The 19,041-nt window shown below is 44.9% G+C and overlaps 1 protein-coding gene and 1 non-coding gene across 2 annotated transcripts in view; one reads left to right on the forward strand and one right to left on the reverse strand.

Annotated features, from left to right (window-relative positions):
* LOC126204221 (uncharacterized) overlaps positions 1-19,041 on the forward strand; it is a 41,112-nt gene that overhangs the window by 20,391 nt on the left and 1,680 nt on the right. Inside the window, exon 2 of the mRNA XM_049938618.1 lies at positions 6,746-7,012. Coding sequence (XP_049794575.1) covers positions 6,746-7,012 — 267 coding nt within the window. The remainder of the gene's footprint in view (positions 1-6,745; positions 7,013-19,041) is intronic.
* Trnas-uga (transfer RNA serine (anticodon UGA)) lies at positions 8,864-8,937 on the reverse strand. Its single transcript has one exon. It is a non-coding gene; the product is annotated as a tRNA-Ser (tRNA).

Consider the following 19,041-nt stretch of genomic DNA (forward strand, 5'->3'; position numbering starts at 1 on the left):
GGACTGATGACCTCAGATGTTAAGTCCCATAGTGTTCAGAGCCATTTGAACCATTTTCTTCCTACCATTTTTTGGTAGGTCAAAATGGATATCTGATGCGCAGTATTTTTTCTTTTTTTAAGGAGAGAACCAAACACCCAAACACAAGCAGTTTGTAGCTTGTGTGAGTGGTTCTAGGCCATAGTCACTTAAAACTATGCTACAAACGTTATTGTAATAATCTGGGGAAAAAATTGAATCAACTCTAGAAATATGAAAAGGAAAGCGGGTATGGGACTACACCAGCGTCGGCACAGCCCTTTAACTAAATGAGCCATCCCAGTATTAGCAAGGGTCATAGGCTGCACGTCGCAGTACAGGTCGGCACAAATCATGGGCTAAACGCGTCAGTCCAATATCGACACGAGCCAGAGGAGAAACGGGTCAGTCCAGTGTCAGTATGATTCATGGGCCAAACGGGCCGGCCTGGCAATGGCACAACCCAAGGGCTAAATGGGCCAACCAGGTTTCCAAATTGTTAACTTAGAAAATGGAGTGCTTTCCTGTACTGTCGCACATGACATATGTGGATTTTGGTAATACTGTTATAAAGCAGTACGCTCTAGAAAATGTTGTAGCAGATATTGAGACATGAGATGCAGATATACGCAAAAAGTTCACAAATTATTGGCTCAGCATGGACCAGAAACTAATAGCTTCTTGGAAACTAAACCACGACGCCTCTGTATCAATTTTTCCCGCCAAACACATTTTTCCTTGAACTATGCTGTTTGTCATGAATTTATTTAATAAAAACGGTAATGCGACAATGGTGGCAGCTGTTATGGGTTTTAAGCACGACATTAATAACTTCCACTTGTCTATTTCACTACGTGACTCTGCTGGAAACACTTCTCAGGTACATGCAGCAAGTTCCTGAAATTGATTTACTCACTTCAGATACCACACTTATAAAAACATGGTCCAGTCACACTAATGTGACCACTGCCTACGTCCGACGACAGCGTGCAAGCACCACTCACAGATGGTAGGTATCAATAGCAGTTGAGAATACATAAAGCTTGTTAGGGGGACGCACAAAACTGAGCAGTCGTCACCATAACGCGGAAACGGAGCGATTTATCTAACATCCTAAAAGGAATGACCATTGGCTTTCGGGTCCAGTGTGGAAGCATTTCTGAGCCTGCTAAGTTTGTAAACTGTTTGAATGCCTCTGTTGTCGAAGTATACCATGCATGGCGAAATCGCGCTATCCAAAACCGACGCCGATGTAGCTGTGGTACACCACAGGCCATAGAATACAGGGGTGTGGAGATGTGTATGGGCGAATAGAAGTGGAACTGTCAAGCAACTAAGCAACTGATGACCCAGGTGAACCAAGGGGCTACCAACAGTATCTTCTCAACGACCGTTCAGCGAATGTTGCTGTATATGTACGTCTGCTGCAGCCTGCTGGTTCGTGCACCATGCTGACCGATGTTAATTGGCGACGAGAGCTGAAATTTACTCGACAATACTGCATGTGGACGTCTACTAAGTGGCAACAGGTGGCCTTTAAACAGATGAGAGATGGTAGTTGGCGTGCGTGGCTTTAAACGTCTGAAAGCAAACAGCCTGAACCAACAGGGTCCAGGCTCGAGGAGCGAGCGTTATGGTCTTGGGAATGTTTTTGTGGCATTCCCTGGTTAATCATTTGGTTCCTGGAAGCTCAATGGATCAACACAAGCGTGCATCTACCCTTGGGTACTATGTCTATCCCTAGATGCACCTATCAGCAGGACAATGCATGTGTCACATAACTCACTGAGTATGAGCACCAGGACGAGTTTAATGTACTCATCTGACCAACCAAACTCCCCGGATTTAAACCCAATCTAGAATATGTAGGATCAACTCCATCAGACTGTTTGCATCGTTGATCCTCATCCGAGAAAACTTTCACCGGTGACCATGGCACTTGAGTCAGCATGGCTCCACATCCCAGTCGGTACCTTCTGGAACCTCCTTGACTCTCTTCGTACATTTCTCACAGAGGTCTGCGCTGCAGAAGGTGGTTATTGAGGCTTTTGAAAAGTGGTCACGTTAATGTGACTCGACAGTATATATGTGCCTCGATGGCAATTAAAGATCGTACTGAGCAGCTGCACTCTTCATCTGATCTCTTCCGTGAGGGTACGAACAGTGGGGAGAATGGTCAGGAGACACTGTGTATGTTGTGTACGACAAGTTGAGAATTTAGGTTGGACGGGAAATGTGGTCGAGTAGCCGAAGCGGCTGAGGCGACCACTAACGTAAGGCAAGAAATTGGGGTTCGAGTCAGAGTCTGGCACAAATTTTTTGCTTGTCGCTGTCCAATTCATTTCAATGCCCAACCGAGTGACGTGGCGTAGTTGTTAGCACACTAGATTCGCTTCCGGGAGGACGACGGTTCGAACTCGCATCCGGCTATCCTGATTTAAGTTTTCCATGTTTTTTCTAAATCGCTTCAGGCAAATGCTGGGATGGTTCCTTTGAACGGGTAAGGCCAATTTTTATCCTCATCCGATGGGACCGGAGGCATGGCTATTTGGCCCCGTCCCCCAAATCCAACCAACCAATTTACATCTACAACTACATTTAAACTCCGCAAGCCACCCAACGGTGTGTGGTGGAGGGCACTTTACGTGCCACTGTCATTACCTCCCTTTCCTGTTCCGGTCGCGTATGGTTCGCGGGAAGAACGACTGCCGGAAAGACCCCATGCGCGCTCGAATCTCTAATTTCACATTCGTGATTTCCTCTGGAGGTATAAGTAGGGGGAAGCAATATATTTGACACCTCGTCCAGAAACGCACCCTCTCGAAACCTGGACAGCAAGCTACACCGCGATGCAGAGCACCTCTCTTGCAGAGTCTGCCACTTCAGTTTGCTAAACATCCCCGTAACGCTATCACGGTTACCAAATAACCCTGTGACGAAACGCGCCGCTCTTCTTTGGATCTTCTCTATCTCCTCCGTCAACCCGATCTGGTACGGATCCCACACTGATGAGCAATACTCAAGTATAGGTCGAACGAGTGTTTTGTAAGCCACCTCCTTTGTTGATGGACTACATTTTCTAAGGACTCTCCCAATGAATCTCAACCTGGTACCTGCCTTACCAACAATTAATTTTATATGATCATTCCTTCAAATCGTTCCGTACGCATACTCCCAGATATTTTACAGAAGTAACTGCTACCAGTGTTTGTTCCGCTATCATATAATCATACAATAATGGATCCTTCTTTCTATGTATTCGCAATACCTTACATTTGTCTATGTTAAGGGTCAGTTGCCACTCCCTGCACCAAGTGCCTATTCGCTGCAGATCTTCCTGCATTTCGTTGCAGTTTTCTAATGCTGCAACTTCTCTGTATACTACAGCATCATCCGCGAAAAACCGCATGGAACTTCCGATACTATCTACTAGGTCATTTATATATATTGTGAAAAGCAATGGTCCCATAACACTCCCGTGTGGCACGCCAGAGATTACTTTAATGTCTGTAGACGTCTCTCCATTAAGAACAACATGCTGTGTTCTGTTTGCTAAAAACTCTTCAATCCAGCCACACAGATGGTCTGATATTCCGTAGGCTCTTACTTTGTTTATCAGGCGACAGTGCGGAACTGTGTCGAACGCCTTTCTGAAGTCAAGGAAAATGGCATCTACCTGGGAGCCTGTATCTAATATTTTCTGGGTCTCATGAACAAATAAAGCGAGTTGGGTCTCACACGATCGCTGTTTCCGGAATCCATGTTGAATCCTACAGAGTAGATTCTGGGTTTCCAGAAACGACATGATACGCGAACAAAAAACATATTCTAAAATTCTACAACAGACCGACGTCAGATATGTAGGTCTATAGTTTTGCGCATCTGCTCGACGACCCTTCTTGAAGACTGGGACTACATGTGCTCTTTTCCAATCATTTGGAACCTTCCGTTCCTGTATAGACTTCCGGTACACGGCTGTTAGAAGGGGGGCAAGTTCTTTCACGTATTCTGTGTAGAATCGAATTGGTATTTCGTCAGGTCCAGTGGACTTTCCTCTGTGTGATTTCAGTTGCTTTTCTATTCCTTGGACACTTATTTCGATGTCAGCCATTTCTTCGTTTGTGCGAGGATTTAGAGAAGGAACTGCAGTACGGTCTTCCTCTGTGAAACAGCTTTGGAAAAAGGTGTTTAATATTTCAGCTTCACGTGTGTCATCCTCTGTTTCAATGCCATCATCATCCCAGAGTGTCTGGATATGCTGTTTCGATCCACTTACTGATTTAACGTAAGACCAGAACTTCCTAGGATTTTCTGTCAAGTCGGTAAATAGAATTTTACTTTCGAATTCACTGAACGCTTCACGCATAGCCCTCCTTACGCTAACTTTGACATCGTTTAGCTTCTGTTTGTCTGAGAGGTTTTGGCTGCGTTTAAACTTGCAGTGAAGCTCTATTTGCTTTCGCAGTAGTTTCCTAACTTTGTTGTTGAACCACGGTGGGTTTTTCCCGTCCCTCACAGTTTTACTCGGCACGTACCTGTCTAAAACGCATTTTACGATTGCCTTGAACTTTTTCCATAAACACTCAACATTGTCAGTGTCGGCACAGAAATTTTCGTTTTGATCTGTTGTGGCTAATGTAGGAATTTCTGTTTCATCACCTAAGCAAGTGCATGCAGAAGTTTCTTGCGCAAGTTACTTGATGGTTGAGATTCATCGTAACGAGCTGCTTCTTTAGTTGGACGTCTAGAATCGCTACCTCTGTGTACAGACGCGCGGGGTAGCCGCCTGGGAACCGCGAGACCGCTACGGTCGCAGGTTCGAATCCTGCCTCGGGCATGGATGTGTGTGATGTCGTTAGGTTAGTTAGGTTTAAGTAGTTCTAAGTTCTAGGGGACTAATGACCTCAGAAGTTGAGTCCCATAGTGCTCAGAGCCATTTAGCCGCCCGGTCTAGACATGTTGTCACGGTCCACGCGGCTTCCCCTGACGGAGGTTCGAGTCTTCCCTCGGGCATGGGTGTCTATGTCGTTCTTAGCGTAAGTTACTTTAAGTTAAATTAAATAGTGTGTAAGCTTAGGAACCGATGACCTCTGCACTTTCGTCCCATAAGACCTTACCACCAATTTTTTCTGTGTGGGACCCAGACTGGAGACACATCTATTGGTACATTCGTTAGTTCAGAGTGTAAGATGTCGTGGTCTCCTGACCTTCATTGCGTACATATTCCGGCCTCACAGTCATATTCCGCACATCAAGACGCTTCATTCGAACCAAACCTCGATAAGATAAAGTCAACGTTGTATGAATTCATGTAAACGATATGCAAATAACAAGTAAGCGCACCCGTGGAGCAGACAGCGTTTGCTCGAGTGAAAGGAAGAATGACCCCGTGTTCAGCTTAAAAGCAAATTCCGCTACATTGTGTGGGAGCGCCCAGCGTACGCATTCTTTACAAACAGAGCATGCAGTTTCAGAGGTTTTCACAGGGAGACAGCAAACGCCAAACGCCAATGCTACAGATTTCCGGATTGGTCGCCTTAAACGAAACGTCATCCTTTCGTTTTAGAAGAGCAATGCTAATTGGCCGACGATATTCCTGACGCCTTGAGCTGAAGAAGTAATGGAAGAGACCGAAATATATACCCCTTCATGTCTGGCGTGGAGAGGGGCCGTTCCGTTGTTGCTCTTGGAGCGAGAACATGTAACGAGGGCGTGTGCGCTCGTACGTGTACTCAAAGAGCGAGGAACAAGTCTCTCCTCAGTACTTCACTGGGAGAGCACCTGTGTCGAGAGCGAATCGGAGTGCGACTCTATATTGAGTCCTTGTGATTAAGTGTTGTTCACTGTGTCGGCCGCCACACTTATTGTGCGGTGTGAATGGACAGAGTTATAGTTAAACGCCTGCCAGCGAATTTTGAGTGGCATCGCGGTGGACTGGTTATTTGACCGGTGTACTACGCCAATAGACTAGGGGCGAATAGGAGTCCTTGACTTCATCAAGGCGTAGGGAGAGTTTGATTGGCGAAGGTCAATCCAGATAGAACGAGAGTTATCTTATTTGTCAGCAGCGAGCGGCACAGACAGCAGTCATCGCAGCTTACGGTATTGTGCGCTACAGCTCTTGCGAGCCCCATATTTCCTCCACAACAGTACACTTCACTGCATTTCACATGCGACAGCCTCGACCGTACCTAGCAACATTCTAACGGATAATTTTTCAAGTTGAGGAGGCGCGGCTCTCAGCCATTCTGTCAAGTCAATAACTATCTTAAACTTTGTATAGAAATTTCATTAGCGAATCCTATCCTTAAGAGGTAACTTCACATCCCGAAAAGAACCCGGAAATAATTTGTTCAGTTCATAACTAAAATTGCCATTGTGATTTCTCAGAATTTTTGCAAAATAAATAATAATTTTCGTTAGTTTAATGTTTTTCTTACACTAACTAGCACTACTCCAGTACCCAAGTATCCCACTCGTTACGTAAGAAATTTTGTGAATTTTTGTGTCATTTCCTTACAGCAGACGACTCCAGAAGATATTTATTGCTGAAAGTTTTTCAGGCATTTCTCTTTAGAACGTTAGGAGCGCCTGTCTGACTTCTGTAGTAGTGTGGGGGTGGAAATTGCATCTTGCAGGAGCCACAGGGTAAAGGGTACATCTCAGATTAATCTGTTGCGCAGAATGACACTCACAAGGATAAAGCTCTATTTACGATCACCCACAGATGCACCAGCAGCAGCAGCAGCAGCACGCTACGCTGGCAGAGGTGGAGGCGACTCTGCAGCCGTATGTAGGCGGCCTGCGGCTGCTGGGCCAGTGGTCTCTGCCCGGTGGCGGCCGGCGCCTCGCCTCGCTGTGTGCAGTGCTGCTGGCGCACGGGCTCCTCATCACCACCTCCTGCCTCAACCTCCTCATGGACCCCCCGCGGGACCTGCAGGTGCTCACCGTCAACGCACACTCCACGCTCACCGTACTGGGCCTCGCTGTCAAGGTACGCTCAGTCCGAGAAAGCCCGCACTGCATGAGGTGACAAAATTTTCTGAACTCCCCATATATCGACGTATTAATCAACAAATTGAGTGACATCGATACTCGCCATGCATAATAGATAAAATAATAATGGTTCCGAAATCTCGATAGATTGTATACAGGGTGTTACAAAAAGGTACGGCCAAACTTTCAGGAAACATTCCTCACACATAAATAAAGAAAAGATTATATGTGGACATGTGTCCGGAAACGCTTAATTTCCATGTTAGAGCTCATTTTAGTTTCGTCAGTATGTACTGTACTTCCTCGATTCACCGCCAGTTGGCCCAATTGAAGGAAGTTACAGTTGACTTCGGTGCTTGTGTTGACATGCGACTCATTGCTCTACAGTACTAGCATCGAGCACATCAGTACGTAGCATCAACAGGTTAGTGTTCATCGCGAACATGGTTTTGCAGTCAGTGCAATGTTTACAAATTCGGAGTTGGCAGATGCCCATTTGATGTATGGATTAGCGCGGGGCAATAGCCGTGGCGCGGTACCTTTGTATCGAGACAGATTTCCAGAACGAAGGTGTCCCGACAGGAAGACGTTCGAAGCAATTGACCGGCGTCTTAGGGAGCACGGAACATTCAAGCCTATGACTCGCGACTGGGGAAGACCTAGAACGACGAAGACACCTGCAATGGACGAGGCAATTCTTCGTGCAGTTGGCGATAACCCTAATGTCAGCGTCAGAGAAGTTGCTGCCGTACAAGGTAACGTTGACCACGTCACTGTATGGAGAGTGCTACGGGAGAACCAGTTGTTTCCGTACCATGTACAGCGTGTGCAGGCACTATCAGCAGCTGATTGGCCTCCACGGGTACACTTCTGCGAATGGTTCATCCAACAATGGGTCAATCCTCATTTTAGTGCAAATGCTCTCTTTACGGATGAGGCTTCATTCCAACGTGATCAAATTGTAAATTTTCACAATCATCATGTGTGGGCTGACGAGAATCCGCACGCAATTGTGCAATCACGTCATCAACACAGATTTTCTGTGAACGTTTGGGCAGGCATTGTTGGTGATGTCTTGATTGGGCCCCATGTCCTTCCACCTACGCTCAATGGAGCACGTTATCATGATTTCATACGGGATACTCTACCTGTGCTGCTAGAACATGTGCCTTTACAAGTACGACACAACATGTGGTTCATGCACGATGGAGCTCCTACACATTTCAGTCGAAGTGTTCGTATGCTTCTCAACAACAGATTCGGTGACCGATGGATTGGTAGAGGCGGACCAATTCCATGGCCTCCACGCTCTCCTGACTTCAACCCTCTTGACTTTCATTTATGGGGGCATTTGAAAGCTCTTGTCTACGCAACCCCGGTACCAAACTCTTCGTGCTCGTATTGTGGACGGCTGTGATACAATACGCCATTCTCCAGGACTGCATCAGCGCATCAGGGATTCCATGCGACGGAGGGTCGATGCATGTATCCTCGCTAACGGAGGACATTTTGAACATTTTCTGTAACAGTGTTTGAAGTCACGCTGGTACGTTCTGTTGCTGTGTGTTTCCATTCCATGATTAATGTGATTTGAAGAGAAGTAATAAAATGAGCTCTAACATGGAAAGTAAGCGTTTCCGGACGCATGTCCACATATTTTCTTTCTTTGTGTGTGAGGAATGTTTCCTGAAAGTTTGGCCGTACCTTTTTGTAACACCCTGTATACTAAGATGGTATCTGTTCTTTCGGACATGTCCATGCAGCTCGTTAGAATGAAATTACAATTAAATGTACACCCTTAGCTGCTTACAGGCGTTGACATACGTAAACGGGGACAGATGAAAATGTGTACCCCGACCGGGACTCGAACCCGGGATCTCCTGCTTTCATGGCAGACGCTCTATCCATCTGAGCCATCGAGGATAGCGCCACTGCAGGGATACCATCTTAGTATACATAGAGTTAAGGCTTACCGGCCGTTTGACCATCTTCTTCTGTGTGAATGCACAAACAGTGCCCGAACTCTTACAGGAATCGGCAACGCGCCGCGAGTAATGAGTGTAATGGGCGGGGGCACTACGAATGTAGTGCGGGACAATACGTTGAGAATGTGTGTTTCGCGGGAGGCGTGCCAGAGATAAATCCCTACCGTCACACTATCCTCTGTGTCCTCGATGGCTCAGATACAGCGTCTGCCATGTAAGCAAGAGATCCCGGGTTCGAGTCCTGGTCGGGGCACACATTTTCATATGTCCCCGTTGACGTATGTCAACGCCGTAAGCAGCTAAGGGTGTTCATTTAAATAGTAATTTCGATAGATTGTACTTTCGATAAACACTGTCTGATCAAAAGTATCCGGACACGCCTATGTGATGCGCAAGTGACGCTAGATGACACGAGATGCGGACCCGACAGTAAAAAAATGGCGAGGGGCGGGTAGGAGGCACAATCAGAGTGTTCTGTACAAACTTAATTACGTACACAGACAGTTAATGCACCCCAGAAATTGACAGGCTCGACGATTTTTACCTGTTACCGATGCTTACACTGGCAGGATATCGGTCCTGGGAATTCCAAGTCTTTTTTGAGAATGTCTTAAGATTGAAGTCGAATAAGAAATGACGAAGAAAATAGCTTTTTGTGTTATATAATTACCACTTCACAATTTTCGGATTTATTTTTTCCTTTACTTCTACTGTAAATCCTTGATTCTTTGCGGCTGGTCCCGGCGGAGGTTCGAGTCCTCCCTCGGGCATGAGTGTGTGTGTGTGTCCTTAGAAGAATTTAGGGTAAGTAGTGTGTTAGCTTAGGGACTGATGACCTTAGCAGTTAAGTCCCATAAGATTTCACACACATTTGAACATTTGATTCTTCCCAATTTCCATGATTCTAGGTCAACGGGAGGTACTCGATAGGTTTTAGTGAGAGAGTTTGCGAGTATCAAAATATGGTACATAAATGGCCATATATTTCGATTGCATTGATTTAGAAGCTTAACGTTTTTACACAGTCAAGGGACCATAGGCCGTAGTATGTCACAAATTTCAACCTGATACGTCTACCCGTTTCCCAGAAAAGAGGTCTTAACAGACGGACAGGCAGTCGGATAGCAAATGACAAAAAACTTTCATTCGTGTGATATAATTACAAACTAGCGCTTTCGGATTTTTTTCCTTTACTTGTAGTGTGAAATCCTATTTACTGCCAAATTTAAAGTTTCTCGGTCAACGGGAAGTATCCTACAGGTTTTGACAAATGAGTTCTCGGGCCGTATATTTTGACAGCATTGACTTAGATGCTTCAGTTTTCACCACCACCAAGGGACCGTAGCTCTTGGTATGTGACATGAAATTCAACTTAGTACGTCAATCAGTTACTGAGAAAAAAGTATTTTAACAGGCTGACGGGTAGTCCGACTGACAGATAATATAGTAGATCTATAATCCTCCCGTTTTTACCAGTTGAGGTTTGAAACCCTATAAAGGAGATGGGGAGTATTGTGGTGTTAGTGGAGAACCAGTAACAGCAGAATAGGTCAGTCTGGAGAGAAGTGTTTTCGAATGAAGACTAGTAATTTGGATGTTACCTAAGTAACAAATACAGCAGTGACATTTCAGCTCTTCGAAAGCTGCTCAAGTCGAATGATGGTGATGTGATAACGACGAAGGAACAACCGCAGCTAAACCGAGGGCAAGCAGATCTCATTTGCTGTCGGACAGGGACCGTCGAGTATTCTGCAAGATGACTGTCAAGGTAGCATTAAATGAGCGGAAGGAATCAGTTGTGAGTTGCAAAGTGCTACTAGCAGTGCACCTAGCATAATGAGTGTGCACAGGGAGTTAAGAGCAATGTGATACAATGATCGAGCAACTTCTCATAAGTCGCATATTTCGGTAGCCAGAGGTAAACGACGCCTCATCTGGTATAAAAAGCCGTCATTGATCAGTGTATGACAGCAACCAGTGATTTAGAATGAGAAATAATATTATACCATGCGACAATGCGATGGAAGGGTTTGAGTGTGGTGAATGCAGGATAACATTACTGTCATCACGCCATCCATGAAATACGGAGGTGGTGTTACTACATGGGGGTGTTTGTCGCGGTTAGGATGTAGCCCCCTTATTGCGCTTAAGAAAACTCTAAATACCGAAGGATATGAACACATTTCACAGCACTGTGTGCCACGTAAAGTGGAGGAACAGTTCGGAGACAATGACTGGTTGTATTTAATATGACAATTTCCCTGTCATAAAGCAGCATCTGTAAGCCGATGGTTTGTGAACAATGAGGATTTTGAAATGATCTGCCATGCCCAGGATCCCAAACTGCACCGAATGGAACACCTTTGTGATGAATCATTGCGTTGACTTCACTCCAGACGACAGTGTCATAAATCATTACCATATCTAATTCTGGCTCTTGATGAAGAATTATCAGCCATTTCACCAGTGAAGACACCTCACTGAAAGTATCCCCAGAGAGTTCATGTCGCCATAAAGACGAAGAGTGTACACACCACATATTAATGCCCACTAATAGAAGCCCGAAAACTTTATATCAGATAGTGTATTTTCTTTTTATACAAAAACACATTTTAACGTTTTTATTGCTCTCATATTAAAGAAATTTTAATGAGCTAGCTGATTACACTAAACTAGCTGTAGCATAGGTATCTGAGAGACAACAGTTTCTCTAAACTGACAGTAGCACAGGTGGAGGTAATTTAAAATGTAAATTCACAACAACAATAAAACCGTTCCCGAAAAGGAGAAATATTTAACTTTGGATGTCAATTTCAATGTTAGGTATTTGCCTCGAGTGTATTCTTACAGGGCAATGGGCCGTGGACGATAAACATTTCACACAAGAAGAGCATAGAAACTTTTGAACGCAATGCTACACAATGATAATGAAGGTTAAATGGGTATAACAAACAACTATGAGGTACTGAATCGAACTGGGCAAAAAATACATTTATAGCACAATCTGACTGAAAGTGTGGATCGGTTGATCGGACACATTCTAAGGCATTAAGCGATGGACAACTTAGTACTGGAGGGAAATATGGGGACGTAAAAACTGTTGCGGGAGACCAAGCTGTAAGCTGGTTCCCTGTAGTGACGAAAGTCATGGGGTACCTCCCAATATCGTGCCGGACCTCCTTTTGCCCGGCGCGGCGCGGCGCGGCGCGGCGCGGCGCGGCGCAGCAGCTCCACGTGGCATGGACTTGACAAGTAGTCGAAAGTCCCCTGCAGAAATATTGAGCCAAACTGCCTCTCTGGCAATCGATAACTGTGAAAGTGATGTCGGTGCAGGATTTTGTGCACGAAATGTCGTCTCGATAACCTCCCACAAATGTTCGATGGAATTCATCTCGGGCGATATGGTTGGCCAAAACATTCCCTCCAGTTGTCCAGAATGTTCTTCGAACCAATGGCGAACAATTGTGGCCCGGTGACATGAGGTCGTTGTTTGGAAACGTAAAGTCCATGAGTGGCTGCAAATGGTCTACTCCAGTCAATGATCTGTTCAGTCTGACCAGAGGACCCAGTCCATGTAAACACCAGCCCATATCCTTATGAAGCCACGACCAGCTTGCATAGCGCCTTGTTGAAAACTTGAGTCCATGGCATCGTGGGGTCTGCGCCACGCTCAAACCCATCAGCTCTTACCTAATGAAATCGGGACTTATATGACCAGGTGACAGTTTTCCAGTCGTCAAGGGTCCAACCGATATGATCATGAATCCAGGAGAGGCTCTGCAGGCGATGTCATGCTGTTAGCAGTCAGTCATCTGCAGCCATAGCCCTTTAATGCCAGATTTCGCAGCACTGTCAAAACGGATACGTCCGTCGTACATCCCACATTGATTTCTACGGCTATTTCACGCTGAGTTTGCTTGTCTGTTAGCACTCTACGCAAACGCAGCTATTCTCGGTCATTAAGTGAAGACCAGCAGCTCCTGCATTGGAGCCGGCTAGTGTGGCGGAGCGGTTCTAGGCGCTTCAGTTTGGAACCGCGCGACCGCTACGGTCGCAGGTTCGAATCCTGCCTCGGGCATGGAATTGCGTGATGTCCTTAGGTTAGTTAGGTTTAAGTAGTTCTAAGTTCTAGTGGACTGATGACATCTGATGTTAAGTTCCATAGTGCTCAGAACCATTTGAACCATTTTTGAATCTGCATTGGAGTATCTAATTCCCTAACGATTTCCGAAATGGTGTAATGTGTATAGCTCCAACTACCATTCCGCGTCCAAAGTCTGTTAATTCCTTTCACATGAATCACCTGAATACAGTCCGCCCCCGGTAGCTGAGTGGTCAGCGCGACAGCCTGTCAATCTAAAGGGCCCGGGTTCGATTCCCGGCTGGGTCGGAGATTTTCTCCGCTCAGGGACTGGGTGTTGTGTTGTCCGAATCATCATCGTTTCATCCCCATCGACGCACAAGTCGCCGAAGTGGCGTCAAAATCGAAAGACTTGCACCTGGCGAACAGTCTACCCGATGGGAGGCCCTAGTCACACGACCCGAATACAAATGACAGCTGCGCCAATTCACTGCCATTTTATATCTTGTGTACGCGATATTACCGCCATCTGTGTATGTGCATATCGCTTTCCCATGACTTCTACCACCACAGTGAGGGTTGCAGTAGCTCTGCAGACATGGAGAGCCTTGCAGTGCATAGACCACAGTAGACGGTTGAATCAAACCAGTCTGAAGATTACAGCAATAAATAATCACACCAAACAATGTGTTAATCACCCCCAGAAGACATAATGTTAACACCGTATAACTGCCTCTGGCCTCGATAACTAACTCATGGTTTTTGAAGCCATTTTGACTATTTTTCGGCTGTGACAGTCTCAAGAAATATGTAAAGGTTTTTTTTTTTTTAAAATTACCGCTACCAGTCACACGCTTTATCAACTATTGTATTACATATTTATTTAGCGGCATGTTTCGAGGGAATACCTCATCTTCAGGCTAAATGACATTACAAAAACAACTTTTACAATAAGGTCATACTGACTTCACTTAAAACTTCCGGGCTGATAGGCCGTGGTCGAAGTATAAAACTGTCTCCTAACGTTTCGTCTCCGACTGCGGGAGACATCATCGGAGGTAAAACGGCGAACTGCAGTTCGCCGTTTTACCTCCGATGTTGTCTCCCGCAGTCGGAGACGAAACGTTAGGAGACAGTTTTATACTTCGACCACGGCCTATCAGCCCGGAAGTTTTAAGTGAAGTCAATACCGGCCGTGAAAGTTTACATTGTAAGGTCATACTGATGTTACACAATCTTTTCGTAAATGCTGTGGTCATCCTGTAGAAGAAGAGAAAACTTAGTAAGAGGCGATGTCACTGTGGAAGCTGGACTGATGTTTGCGGGAAAATGTTTTGTAACGGTCGCTCACTTTGTTCTTCTGGCGTGGCAGTCTCGTTGTGATGCGCTGAAGTGTTTCCATTTCCGTGGCTCCATTGGTCACTGCTCACAAATTGTTACTAACATAGCAGTAACTTGGAAACACGATCACAAACAGTTCTGTAGTGCAGTGGACAAGATGGCGGTCGAAATACAGCTGGTTTCGATGTGACTATCGATTTGTCGATCTATGTTGTATCAGATGTTTACACATGTCTTCTGCACGTCTTGTTATCGTGTTACAGATGTAGGTTGACGAAATACATTACAAATTGAGCACCTGTTACAATATTATTGAACACATCATGATATAAACTATTTATTTTACATACTTCTAAGCTACTGCTGGGGCTAGAGTCAAACCACTGTAATGTTATGTATCTTTTATTCTAGGAGTACTGTAGTGACATTGGAAAAGAAATGTGTGTTTTTGAAGTCTGTCATTTCATTCAGGATCTCGTTATTCCCCATGTGGCCATGGATGAATATTTCCATATCTTGCAAGATGTCCATTTTCCAGCTCTTTTCTAAATTATGTGGTGCTTTGAGATCGTTGTCTATTGTAACGCTGCGTCCTGTTTCTTTTATATGTTTCGCTATAGCTGATTTATTCGGTCCGCCAAGTCTGAAACAGTCAATATTGACATGCCGCTAAATAAATAATAGAATAGTTGTCAAAGTTTGTAACTTGTAGCGGTAATTTAAAAAAAAAACTTTACGTATAACTCATGGTTATCTGAATAATGAGGCCAGCGTCATTGTATGGAAACAAACCAAAACATCACAGAAACATTTACAACCTGAACTACATCTTCCATACACTTTGCGTTGAACGCCTCAGGTGACTTTCCTTATTTGCGAAGAGGCAAAGTCGCGACTCCTAGGATCAAGCCAAACGCCTCCATTTAACTACTATGGAGTTTCTATGTCATCTCGCCGATTGAAAAAAAAATCCAGTTTTATGTGCTACTATGACCAATGGTTCAAATGGCTCTGAGCACTATGGGACTCAACTGCTGAGGCCATTAGTCCCCTAGAACTTAGAACTAGTTAAACCTAACTAACCTAAGGACATCACAAACACCCATGCCCGAGGCAGGATTCGAACCTGCGACCGTAGCGGTCTTGCGGTTCCAGACTGCAGCGCCTTTAACCGCACGGCCACTTCGGCCGGCACCAATGGTTTTACGTGAGTTACCAGACTCCAAATATTCGCTGTACACAGCATGTTTACTCGCAGACTATAAGGTTTGAAACCTGCTGTCATTGACATTCTGTGTTAGTCGTCTCCGGCCCCTGATGTATAGGATCTTTTAATGACCACTGATTGTACGTCGTGTTAGATGGTTGCGAGTCGAACGCCATTTCTTGTAGACCCGTCGGAAAGTCTGCGGCGATACACCAACAAATCGGACAGCTTCATTCGCCACGTGGTTTTGGTACTTCCAAACACGATAGCTCCTTTCTGCCACCGTCTCACGTCTCTGCATCGACTAATCATACTATGCTAATTCCATACAGCAGACTGGCACATTTACACCATTTCACAACCATAACTTACGTAAGCGACGGACAGCCACATGATCGCCTAGTGCCAGTTGTACACGATCTACGGCACTCCAGAGAGACTATTATGTTTTTAAGTAGAAAACTATTTCGTGTGGCGGAATTATTTGGGAATCAGCAACATTAACATTGTTCCAATTTCGACTTAATATGTCAGTCCAGCGTTGCCTCAAAGTATCTATCTTCAAATGTGATGTCAGTTTACACACACACACACACACACACACACACACACACACACACACACACACACACACACACACACTATTGTTGACAACTGACGTACTCTTAAAAATTTGGAAATGTGTATATCATCGTATCATACATCAAAACCGAGAAAAGTAAGTTTTTGCGCCTTCACAGGAGGCCCATGGCTCTCTGTTATAAAAATGTGTGTGACATCGTTCTTGTTCATATTTCGCGATTTACACTAAGAAATAAAAAATATTTACTTCCAATATTTTTGAGGGACCCGATTTAAAAGAAGGAAATTCGATAAGACCCTTCACACAGTTCACTTTTCTTCTCAGTGACGACGCTGCCAGCATTTTTAAAATAGCCTGTCAGCTCAACCAAACTCAAGTACTGTTTTCATAAAACAGAGTGTCGGGCACACATATCTGAGATTTTTTCCCGTATCTCTTCAGAATCCGCTTTGCAACTGACAGCTACAGGTGCTGCCAAGTGATACCTCTATTGAGCCAGGGTTCACAGTACTGGACAAAGGCGCCCCCATTTTCTTGGTAGTGTTCAGTCCGAACACCTTGTAATGTGAGATTAGGCTACGTCTGAAGAAACTGTCATTGTATCCACACCAACCTCTCCCTCCGTTATCGTCGTCATGTAACACGAAGGTGACACTACATTATACACGCGTCTATGATACTCAACTACAGAAAAACAGATAGGTGGTGTGTTAGATGTGAACGAACGGTTACAACTCTGTTCTTGCACATTTGACTCACCACCTCTTGAGTATTTTTTTATTCTTTTGATGTTCAGTAGTTCCGATGGGACTGTATTAATGTGTGTGTGAAATCTTATGGGACTTAACTGCTAAGGTCATCAGTCCCTAAGCTTACACACTACTTAACCTAAATTATCCTAAGGACAAACACATACACGCATGCTCGAGGGAGGACTCGAACCTCCGCCGGGACCAGCTGCACAGTCCATGACTGCAGCGCCTTGGACCGCTCGGCTAATCCCGCGCGGCTGGGACTGTATTAATAACATTCCCTTATTGATAGGAGATGACAAAATACGTAAATAATACACGAACTTTTATACTGTGACGCTGGTTACTAACCAAAACCATTAATGATAAAAAAAGACACAGACCGCTGCGTGTCATGCATTTCATAAAATATATAGCAGCTTTCGGCAATCATTTTAGAAACTGTCAATAGAAAATTAAGAGGCATTGGAGAAACTGTTTCACGAAAATGTCCGATAATCAGCTTTCGATGTAAGATGATGACCTCCGACTTCTTAGAGTTTAGTTCAAGACCCAGGTTTGGTGGCATGTATATGTGGATTGAGCTTTGTTTTTAATGTGTACAGTGTCCTTCTAGAAGTGATGCAAGAATGAATAGAACCCAGTACGTAGTCCTCGATGGGAGTGTTCATCAGAGACAAGAGTTTCATCAGGAGTGCTCCAGGAAAGTGTGATAGAACCGCTTCTATTCTCTATACACATAAATGACGTCACGGACAGGGTGATCAGCAATGTAAGGCTGTTTCCAAATAACGCTGTGGTTCACGGGAAGGAGTCGTCGTTGAGTAGCTATAGGAATATACAACATGACTTAAAGCGTGTGAGTAGGCAAAAACAGTCCTGTAACGTTCGAAAACAGCAGTAATTGGGTGCAGCTTTACACGGTCACTTCGATAAAATATGTAGGCGTACGTTCCAAAGCGATATGACATGCAGTGAGCCCGTCAGGTTGGTAGTAGAGAAGGCGAATGCTCGACTTCGTTTTGCAGGGAGAGTATTGGGAAAGTGTAGCTCATCCACAAAGGAGACGGCGCATAGGACGCTAGTGCGATCCATTCTTGAGTACTGTTCAAATGTTTTGGGTTCCAACCAGTTCGGATTAAACGAGGACATCGAAGTAACTCAAAAGCAGGCTGCTAGATTTGTTACCGATAGGTTCGATCAGAAGGCAAGTATAACGGAGATGCCTTGTGAACTCAAACGGGAATGCCTGGAAAGAGGACACTACTTTCCGCAGCTCACTATTGCTCTATTACAGAATCTGCATTTTAAGCTGAGTGCAGAACGGTTCTACTGTAGAGATGGGTCGTTCGCGAACTATCGGGTCCAAAGGAACGGTTCATAAAGATGAACGGAACGAGCGATGAACGAATTCTAAGGAACGGTCTTTCATAGTTCACTTCGGTCGCGGCTTTCTGCTTATAGTTCCCGGGAGCGGGAAACAGTCGGTCTCGTTCCCGCAACGGCACGCCGGCCGGTCTCGTTCCAGCCTCGGTCCCGTTCCCGTCTATCTCGGTCTCGGTCTCGGTCTCGCCCGGCCGGACTCGTCCTTCTTCGCGTGGCCACTCGTCACAGTTCCACTGCCGACTGCTCATAGTTCAGTATAGAATTGTTCGTTTCGTCCGCTGCACACGCCCATTCTAGATATGTTTCAAACCTTTTTTGGACTCTGAACTTCTGGTTCTTTTCGTATTCTATTCAGCGTCCATGACAGGTAATTAAAATGTATTTTATAATTACGTAAATTACATAAAATTACGTGGTATGTAATACATACATCTTTTCAGGTAACAATACGGCATATCAGCTTACTTTCGTATTTCGATAAACAGCAGAAGAAATACTTGTAAAAATGCAATATTTTTGTTGTTGTTACACATGCAAAGGAAGTCGGCACGCCACACACGTGTGACCTTTTCGTATTTTTTGGATCCAAGGTAAAAGAGAATGTTCATTGTTATGGAAGGCAGACCGACTCACAACCGAATGAAGTCCGCGTTCCATAATAGTGTATGGTGTCACATTTTGTAAAGAGAATA

Source organism: Schistocerca nitens, chromosome 9 (assembly GCF_023898315.1).
Source record: "Schistocerca nitens isolate TAMUIC-IGC-003100 chromosome 9, iqSchNite1.1, whole genome shotgun sequence".
In the NCBI taxonomy this organism is placed as follows: Eukaryota; Metazoa; Arthropoda; class Insecta; order Orthoptera; family Acrididae; genus Schistocerca; species Schistocerca nitens.